Genomic DNA, 10,722 nt, shown 5'->3' on the forward strand with positions numbered 1-10,722 from the left:
AATTATATAAAAATGTAACACAAAATATTCATCCATTCGTTTCCTATGGTCGGTCATTTTTGACCGAAGACCATGAATGCGACTAATTTTTTTTACGACCACTTAGCTTTTTCGAATCATGCCCTCAAATTTTTTTTGTGTTCACATACCAAGTGTCATAAAAGTCACCAAGTTTTGTACCATTCTGGTGAAGCTACGATTTTTTAAAAATCTAAATTTTTGATTTTTCGGTCAGAAATGACCAAAGACCGCACAAGGGTTAAGGTACCAAAATGGACCCTTTAGGTACAAACATGTACCTTTTGAAAAGGTACCGCCCCAGTGACAGCTTTTGTACCTTTATTTCTGAGAGTGTTTGGAACACTGCAACCTCATCAAACACTTCAGTAAATAATATCACTCTAAAAAATACTGGGTTGTTTCAACCCAACGTTGGGTCAAATATGGACTAACTCAACCGTTGGGTTAAATTTTTACATTCAATTTTTAACCCAAAAGTTGGGTTAGTCCAAATTTGACCCAAAGTTGGGTTGAAACAACCCAGGATTTTTTAGAGTGTACAGTAGCCTACATTCAAGTGCATTACATATTGATCTCTTTTTAAATTAATTCATATAAATGAATATGCTAAACTGAGTGATAAATGCCTGTTGCGATATTTAATATGAAAATAAACATAATCACTCAGTTTATAAAAAAAAAAATGTGGCAAAAATTGGCAGGATATGCTTCACATGCATCTTTTTTGGAAGTCAGTAATCAACCTGTATATAGCATGTGTGAAGCCAACGAAATGAAGGAGTTGTTTATACCTTCATGATCATTGTTTTACAAAAGTCTAATGCCAAAGCGATCAGGAGATATATAATGCATTGTTCATTAGTAATTTAGTTTTTCTCCATGAGATGAACTTGAAAACAAGTAAAAACAGCTACAGTTATGATAAACGGAAATAGGCCTTAATGTGTTCATTTGTTTATCCATTCCACTTTGTAATTCTTTGTTCTATGATAAAATAATATGCATTATAAGAACACTATAAAGCAGGATATCTGACAATAAACTTACAAGAAGTTTGGCTTTATTTGATCTCAATTCTGTTTCCATTTGTAAAATTTGAAACGTATCAGACACTGTATTCCATATGTTTTGTGATCATCACTTGAGGGTTTTGGCTGGATTTGTCCAAAAACAGTATTGTAGACAATTTATAAATTGGTCAGGTAAAGTTGACTATTATATAGGTCATTATGGTTTAAACGTTTACAGCTTTTATGAAGTCTAGAGTTAAAATGATTTTATAAAATAATAATATTGTGTTAATGTTTAGAACAATGTTTAGCAAACAAAAATTTTATTTATTTGAGTGATGATGATGATGATGATGATGAACTTACAATATATCCTTCTTCTTCTTCTTCTTCTTCTTCTTCTTCTTTTTATAACATCAATTTAAAGTGTATGACAGCAGGGGCAGGATAATGGAACTCCCCCATTACTTCACAACTTGCCAGATTGTGGGAGACAGGGTTCATCCTGTTAATGCAAGTTAATACAAGGGTTGATGTGAACTCCTCTGCTACAGAAAATGAGAACATCACCACTGGGTCTGGCACATGGGATGACCCTGATTGAAAACTCCATAGACCGAGGAGTGAGAAGAAGAAAAAAATAATCAGATGCTGAAATGGGATTTTGCCCTGTGCTGATTCTTTTCGGACCCCCTGTCAGCCAGTATAACAGCTCTACCACCAGCTGTGCCTGTTTTCACTCCTATCCAAATCTATCCATCCATCCATCTATAATACCACCTTTCTCCTATGCCCCATGATGCAAATTATGGGAGTAACTTCCTTTAAACTGTAAACAATCAGCGAATGGTTTTATAATAAACATTTATAAAACTGGGCACAATGAGATTAAATTTTTCACCCTTCAACCATCAACCATTTTTAATAGTTTTAATGGTTATAGTTGATGATTTTTAATATTTGTAATGGTATTTGTAACGGAAGCCATTAGAATTTCTGTGATGGTTTCTATTGTTTTGGTTTTTTTTCAGCATGGCGATTATGTTCAACAGCCATGAATAAAACCAATACATTTGATTATTTCCGCAGCAATATTACAGACGTGTTAAATATCACTAGTAATATACAGGTGCATCTCAATAAATTAGAATGTCGTGGAAAATATGTTATGTAACATACATTGCCTTAAAATTGTTCATTAACATTAACACAGTGATATATCTGAACGGGATTTCCGTCATTTTGACAGGTAACAAACATCGTGTTTACTTGCTTTAGAAACCTTCCACTAGGCTAAACACTGCTAACAATGATTAGAAGTGAAAAGAGGAAGCAATTACATGAGATACGGAAGAAAAACCAGAGATATTAGTGCATTCCAGTGAATTATTCGTAGGATATAGGCTATCGTAAATTAAATCGAGAGAGCAGACCACAAAAGCGCAGTATATGTTGCCCTTTTTCATATAGTTACAGCGAAATACAAAGGAAAAAACTAATTGGGAGGAAAATAAAAGTGCTCTGAAAAGTGCTCTTCCATAAATACTCTTGTCATGTTAAAATCTGAAAACAGAACATTTACAGCTCATTCTGTCAAAGTGACAGATAAGGATTATTTGTAGCGCAACTTTATGTTTTGAAATGATCTTTTTGAGTGGATCATCCGCAAACCGGAAGTGCCTCCCATAATTTAAAACTCAGTAGGCTCGTTAGCAAAAAAAGGTGGACATTCGCATGCTATTTAAAGCAAATCTCAACACCAGAGTCTAATTTAGTTTCCTGGTTGTGTCAGGAGCCACTCAACCGAAGGAGAGCATCACCATCTCATTAACAAACATGCTGCCATAGACTTTTATTTTAGTAAAACCCAGTCATTTCATCAGCTCCTCCACATCACACCTCGAAATGCAGACATTTGGATACAAGTGATAGCTTTCCAAGAATAGTGAAATGAAAAGGATTCAGGAACAGAGGAGGCTGTTTAAACCAAGCGTGACATTTATTTAACTTTTTTTGTTTTTTTTTTGTTTTGTATTGACAAACAGGTATGATGTAGGATAGAGTATTTAGGCGAAACAGACTGAGGAGAGACACAAAAAGGACGGTTTGAGAGATAGTTGGAGACAGTGAGGACAGCGGACCAATGGTAGGAAACACCTGTGTGGGGTTTAAATAAAAAAAGAACAACGATGAAATAAAATCGACATTATGTTGTATCCTCAATTGAAGTGTCTTGATCATCTGAAGAAAAGGAAAATAAAATCAATAAAAAAATCAATAAAAAATACAATAATATTCAGTGCGCATGCATCAAGATGAGAATCAAAGAGCTTTATAGAGTGAAATGATTTGAATTAAACACCTAGTGATGAATGCCCACCGGAACAACACATCAAAACATAAATAAATAAATAGATCAATCAATCAATAAGTAATGACGCAATGTGGAAAAAGGGTGGTTTGTCTTACCCATTCAGCCAGCCATGATGTGTTTTACAAAAGCTGTGGGAGGAAAAGAAACCATCTAAATCAATATTCTGTGCTAATGCATATTAAATTTATATCATTCTGAGCCCAATTGTCTGATTTGGACAAAGTCATGTGGGTATAGTTGTTTTCGTTTTATAAGGGAACAAATTTAAACACATCCAAAGTCAAAAATTGTACCAGATGAGACATTGTCATCTACACGCTTAAAAATAAAGGTGCTTCACGATGCCATAGAAGAACCTTTTTGTCTAAATGGTTCCATAAAGAATCTTTAACATCTGAAGAACCTTTCTGCTTCACAAAAGCTTCTTTGTGGCTAAAGAAGGTTCTTCAGATTATAAAAAGATAAGTAAGAGATGGTTCTTCAAAGAACCTTTGACTGAATGCTTCTTTGTGGAACCAAAAATGGTTCTTCTATGGCATCGCTTGAAGAACCTTTTGAAGCACCTTTATTTTTAAGAGTGTAGAGGTAAAGAGATCAATCATTAGAGATAAATGATTTGGTTCTTATTGTCACTTATACTGCATAGACATGAACTGTGATGTTATCAGCTGTTGATGACAGATGTTGATTTATAAGGTAGCACATATCACTGGACATGCTGAGATTGAATGAAACAGCTGAACAGCAGGTGATGGAGTTGTAAAAGTGTGTACAAACACACCTTCATAGTTTATACAGCCGTTTGCATCCTCCTGCCCAGCCATCAGCTGCTCAACCTCATCTTCCTTCATCTTCTCACCTTCGGAGAAGACACGAGCACACATTCTCACCAGAGTTTCACAGTGCTCTACATGAAAGCAGGACTGGCTTATCATCGTGTCTTTGGAGTTGCTAGTCTGATGGCAATGTATTCGAAGATATACAAGTTATGGGGTTTTTGCTTTTTTTTATCATATTTTTTTATAATATATATTAAAACTGTAGTGTTGTCTGTTGTTTACCCTGATAATTATTATATCATATCATATCATATCATATCATATTATGCTTGATATATTATACAGAGAACACATCCAGTCCAAACCATGATTTTGAGGAATCAAAATCGTTTAATAATTTGATAATAATTGTAATAATAGTTTAATAATCATTTGATTCAATAAAAATATCGGAAAGCTTTCTTCTCAAGAGAATTGATCTTGTTTTAAGGAATAATAATAATGATGATAATAATAATAATACAACAATATTTTTCTATGACCCAGGGTTATTATAGTTAACTAAATCTAAAAAACAAAAAAACATTAATTAAAAAGAAAAAATATGTATATTTTGTAAACAAAATGAACATTAACCAAGTAAAATATAAACATCTTTTTACTTTAGATAGTTTCCAAGGCAACATTTTTCATTTTAATGTAGTATAACTTAAACTTTAAAATAATTAAAAATAAAATGTAAAAAAAAATGGGCAAAAAAATGTAAACTTTAACTAAAACTAAAATGACAACATAAAAATAAAAACTGTTTCAAAACTATAATGATATCTCAATGATACAGTGAGAGATCCCAATGTTAAGGCAAAAAAAGTACGCCCAGGCATTTACTACAGCAATACGAAAGAATATTAAACTAATTTAGAATGAGTATTTTAGATGTTAAAGCTTACCCAGGGTAGCGAGGACGTGTCTGAGTTCAGCACCCATCACTGTTCCATTGCCCTCTTTGTCGAACACTCTCAGGCCCTCAACAAAGTCTTCAAAGGTGCCGCGGTCTTTGGCCTTGCAGATGTGTTGATGTATGGGCAGGAACTGTTCAAAATCCAGCATCTTCACTTGCATGTCTGCCAACAAAAGAAGCAAGATGAATCTCTGTGGCATGATCGGGCTACACAGTTTGGCTCTTGGCATTTGAGAGTGGGCAGTAAGAGTTCGTTTGAGATTGACAGACCGTGGAGTTCTGAGGGACGGATTCTGTCAGGTTCAGGGTCTCACCTTCAGCTTTGGGTTTGCCTAAGACGTGCATAACTTCAGTGTTGGTGGGGTTCTGACCCAAAGCCCGGATCAGATCACCACACTGAGCATAGGTGATTTTCATCTCGTTGGTTGGCGTCCTGTCAAACAGTTGGAATGCATCCTTGAAATCTGCAGAGAAAAAGACAGTCGGACTTGAGTTTCTCACACTCCAACAGACATAAACCATGTTCGCTGCCAATACTTTAGATCACTGGCATGTGGAAGTCTCTGTTAGATCTCTGTCCGGGAAATAAGGTGTTGAGATTTTATTCTATCCCATTCCATCACTTTTTGCCAAACTCAAAACTATGTGAAGGATCTGCTGTGGTCAACCCTGTGTGAGCGTCTTTCTTCTGTTCAACACAAAAGAAAATATTTTGAAGAATGTTGGTAGCCAAAAAGTTGACGGCAGCCATTGACTTCCATAGTGATAAAATATGCTATGGAAGTCAATGGCTGCCATCAACTGTTTGGCTACCAACATTCAAAACTAACAGCATAATTTGTATAATCTTAGAATTGTACGCTTCTGCCATATGGACATTACTTTGTCACAGTCACCTCAGATAACAGATCACTCTTCATTGTAATGTAGAAATATTCATTTTCCGCAAAGCTGCTTCGAAATGATATATTTATCATGAAAAGTGCCATACAAATAAATGTGAATTGAACGAGAGAGATAAGATGAAAACTCATCCAAAGACATTGCTGTCGAAGTGAAATTGTTTGCATTGATTTGTTTGCATGAAAAATATTGGTTGCACTTTATTTTACAGTACATGTACTTACATGTACTTACCTAAGAAACCTAAGAAAGTTCTGGTAATACAAGGTAACTACATGGAGTAGGGTTAGGTTTAGGAGTAGGTTCAGGGTTAGTACATAGTTATTACATAGTTATTGTAATTACTATAAGTATGTAAGTACATAGTATGTACATGAGGAACAGGACTGTAAAATAAAGTGCTACCAAAATATCTATGGGGAAAAAATGCATTTATTTAAAATCAAGTTGCACAAGTCATAAGATTCTGTTTTGAGAGAATATATTCGGGAATTTTTTCCCCATTTAATCAAGCACAAATCTAAAATCTTTAAATATATAAAATGCGTCTTGTTTTAAGGATTTTGTTTCACTGTAAATTGCATATAACAATATTTTATTTATTTTTTTGTGGGGGCATGCAAGCAATGTCAGTCTAATTAAGGACTTAGTTAAGGTTTGCTCTAAATGTACTCTTCAAGCACAATTAATATTGAAATGCAAACAGAAAATCTGGCTTACCCTCAATCTGTTCAGCAGTGAATTCAAGCTGTCAAGAGAAAAAATAATAATAATTACACAAAACTGTGTAAACTCTGAAGTCTAATAAATGACTATAATGGGATTACATGTGATTATTAATGTTTAGGTGCTATTGTCCTTCAGTGCGTGACCCGTCCTCCGGACACACACGCAGCTGTCAATGTCTGCACACTCACCCGGCTCTGGTTACTCAAATTCAATCCTGTTTGTCCTGTGACTCATTGTCCAAAAGAATTTATGAGCAACCTTGAGCCAGAGGGTGTGTGTGGCCCTGCGGGTGTACACCCGATACCCCCTTTGTCATTACAGCACAAACTATTACCAGTCAGGGTTAGCAGGCTCAGACAGTGATTGAAGGCTGCAAATGCATGACACTGACAATTTTGTCCAACTGAAGAGATACTGAATCGTTAATGCATATTGCCCACAGAAACATCACAAAAACAATGCCACTGGATGCAGGAAATTATAATTACTGTAAAGGATGATTCTCAGTAATCAGAGCTAATTAGAAATACTGCATCTCTTCTAGTTGAATGACATGCTTGCTTTATGTCTTCAACAAAATCTGTAGAATTTGTGAATCTTCTTCATAATTAACAATACCGTACAGTTTGGGTGGTCCATTCTGGAGCAGCGTAATCAAAATCACATTGTGTGTGGCCTAAACCTCAATGGTTGGAACATATATTATGGCTTCTCCTAACCCCAAACTTTCAGACTATGGAAATGGGGTGCAATGCTGACCACTAAAATGACTTCTCTGAAACTTAAGCTTTACTGTCAATTTTGGATTTGAATTTGGATGTGGGAAAGACAGAATTCTCAGACAATAACAGAACAGACACTGACAATTGTTTAGTTCAAGCAAATGGCTTTTCAAATCACTTCTGAGCTCTGCAGATTTAAACAAATATGTTTGCAACACACTGCCAAATCAGCAGACTGTGGAAGATAAGCATTTGTAGATGCTCAGCCAGTGAATCTGCAGGTTGTCCTTTTGAATGCACTACACCTTCTACATCAAATGGTGTCTCTGATGTTGCTCAAAATAGCTCATGGACATCAATGAAAGCAACAAGAGCATCGCAGTTGTCTGTGAGAAGGTAACATTTGTCATCAGGACTGATATCAAGATATTCTACATTCTTAAAAACAGAGATTCCAAAAAAGGGTTTTCACCGTGATGCCACAGAAGAACCATTTTTGGTTCCACAAAGAACCTGTTAGTGAACAGTTATAAAAACAAAAAAAAATTTCTTAGTGTGAAGAACCTTTTTCCATTATAAAGAACCTTTTGGAACCAATGGAAATATTCTTTTTCTGCAATTATAGGTTCTTGAACCATTGATGCCAATAAAGAACTGTGTATTCTAGAATGAATAAAACAAACAAACAGACAATTTGAGAGAAAGTGCCTTAAAGTCTTTGGTCAGAAGTAGCAGGAATATTAGCACAATTCCATTTTCATTTTCTCTTGGTCTTCACCATAATTAATAGGGAAACGGAAAACTCAAACGGACGGTAGTTACATACATACAGACCTTAGTCATACTAGACACCATATTCAATTTGATAAAAATTAAACTGAACAGTTTTAAGTCTCAACTGTTCACAAAATTTTAATTGGAAGCATCTAAATGCTCCACATCAAGGCAAAACAGTGCAAGACACTTGATGGTTTGCAGTCTTCTCTGCAGAGTTCGTACCTTGACTTCAGCTGGGTTAAACTCTGGCTCCTTGGGGGGCTCAGGCTCTGGGGGCTTGGGTGCAGCTACTGGTTTGGGCTCTTCCTTCTTCTTGGGGGCCATGGTGGTGGTTACGATGCAACACAGAGGGACGGAGACAGCACAGGGTCAGACACACTCTGGGTACAGGACTCCATGCTTCCGGAGGGCACTTTATCCTCAGTCTGACAGGTATGTCCTGCCCCCTTTTGTCCAAGAAAGGTGCCAAATACAAAGAGGAACGCCGTAAAAGGACATGGCCTATGGCTTCTATTTGAGACACATTGTCCTCTCACAACAGACGCTCTCGTCTGTCTGTACTGGGCCATAGGGTCTAAAGAGTTTGTTAATTTAGCTAGAAACTTGGGATTATGGATTTTGATCTTTACATTCACAGTGAGAGATTTTCTGCCAATCATGAAGTAATAGAAAAACTAATATCTATAGTGTGTGTAAATAAATAAATAAAAGAATACACACACACATACATACATACATACATACATACATCTTTGTAAGTGGGAAAACTTGAAAAATCAGCAGTGTATCAAATATTTATTTGCCCCACTGTACATACATACATAACCTTATTTATTTTCCTGGGTCTTGTCAAAAATAAATGTTATTAACTAGATATTTTCCACACAGTGTGAAACAACGTTTTCAACAGTAATCCATAACATCTAAATCAGCTAAAGAAAGCAGTCGATAAAAGAAACTGCTGTACCTGGGCAAATCTTACAAAAAGAAGTTCAGATCTCCAAATCAAAAAGAAAATTATATGTTCCATTAGAACGTTTTGCAGAGAATTTTTTTAAAAATTATTATAAAGTTATAATCACCACAAAATTTGAAAAACTGCTAAATTCAAGTTATTTTGATTAAAGACTTTTAAGGCATTTTGAACATGAGTACTTTTTTGCATAACAACAAAGAAATTAAGCTCTTATTGAAGAGAGTAATAATACTATTACGATATAATACATTTTAATGGTCTTAAAATATATATATATATTTTTATAAAACATTTTTTATTCTCCAACATGGACAAAACTGGTGTATTAACTCTTAGATTTTTTTTTTTTTTTACTTAGGTTTTCCCAGAGGAAATTTATTTTTTGCTTTTCCTGAGTCCAGAAGATTCCCAGATTCTCCCATTTTAGTATCAACAGTGCCTCTGAAGTTTCCCATAAAAAGCCTTAAGAGAAATAAAAGTAGAGACAAATGAGATGTAAGAAAGTTCTGAGAGAAAAGGAGTCAAAACTTAGAATACAGTATGAGAAACATGGGAGATCTATTTGTTGTCTTGCTGTAATCTCATTTAAGACACCATTATACCAACATTTTATTGGTCAGTGGTTGCTCCTTCTTTATTTCATCATTTTTTTCACATCTAAGGGACGGGGCTGTAGGAGGAGAGACAGGAAACAATGGGAGAGGCTGAGCGCAGCTGTGTAGGGATTGTTTTATACATCGCATTTAGGTATCAAATAATGTTTTTCCTAAAATTTTATTTTTGGAGAAACAAATTATTATTATAATTTTTTATAATATTATAAATAATGAAACTGTTCTTTGAATAATATTGTGCATTTCAGAAGATCATTATGTTACTAGATTAAATAATTGTAAGAAGATTAGTGTAAAATATATACAGAGTTCTGGCATGAAACTCTAGATGGCGCAGTCCGATAGTTCTAACTCAATCTGACCTAATGACATCATTATCACATGGCACAGCTGATTGGTTCTCTCCTGTATCGGTAGCCAATGAGCTCGCTGCTCAACATTCAAATATATGACTAGTGCTTGCCGTAGCAGTTGCAGCTTGCTTCAGAAACCCTCCACCTTCCCCAGCTCCACCTGTATAGATCTGCTATGAGGTGATTCATGTATGCTATATGGGGGTTATTTCATGTATGTTATATGTGCAGCAGCAGTATTTGTACATGCTCACAGCAGCATGTTGTGGATGTATTGGTAGTAGCAAGTCTCGGTACTTGCTCTGCCGCAGCAGCAGCTGCAGAGTAGCAGATCTATTCCACCAAGACCAAATACCTTAACATTTTCATCTACATTACCATGCCAATTCCTCCGAGAGTTGTCATGACAGAATGATTTCAAATGTAACAGTAGTGTCCTAGAGCTTGATGGTTGTTGCATAATTTATTTTTCTTTGTTAACATGGGAAGTTTCTCTTGTAAAC

General features: G+C 35.4%; 1 protein-coding gene across 4 annotated transcripts; it reads right to left on the reverse strand.

Moving 5' to 3' along the window:
• Positions 1-3,007: 3,007 nt before the first annotated feature.
• LOC107567878 (myosin light chain 1, cardiac muscle-like) lies at positions 3,008-8,678 on the reverse strand. 4 transcript variants are annotated; one of them, XM_016253653.1, is made up of 7 exons: positions 8,499-8,678; positions 6,769-6,796; positions 5,460-5,609; positions 5,135-5,308; positions 4,187-4,264; positions 3,501-3,533; positions 3,008-3,188 (listed from the first exon to the last, which is right to left on the reverse strand). In XM_016253653.1, exons 1-6 carry the CDS (start codon positions 8,598-8,600, stop codon positions 3,505-3,507), a joined length of 561 nt encoding a protein of 186 aa, XP_016109139.1. In that variant the 5' UTR covers positions 8,601-8,678; the 3' UTR covers positions 3,008-3,188; positions 3,501-3,504. The 4 variants fall into 4 exon arrangements, with proteins under 4 accessions (XP_016109139.1, XP_016109138.1, XP_016109142.1 ...); XM_016253652.1 differs by having other exon boundaries at positions 3,008-3,272; XM_016253656.1 differs by lacking the exon at positions 4,187-4,264.
• Positions 8,679-10,722: the final 2,044 nt, after the last annotated feature.

The sequence above is a fragment of the Sinocyclocheilus grahami genome, unplaced genomic scaffold, assembly GCF_001515645.1.
Source record: "Sinocyclocheilus grahami isolate Dianchi unplaced genomic scaffold, SAMN03320097.WGS_v1.1 scaffold1193.1, whole genome shotgun sequence".
In the NCBI taxonomy this organism is placed as follows: domain Eukaryota; kingdom Metazoa; phylum Chordata; class Actinopteri; order Cypriniformes; family Cyprinidae; genus Sinocyclocheilus; species Sinocyclocheilus grahami.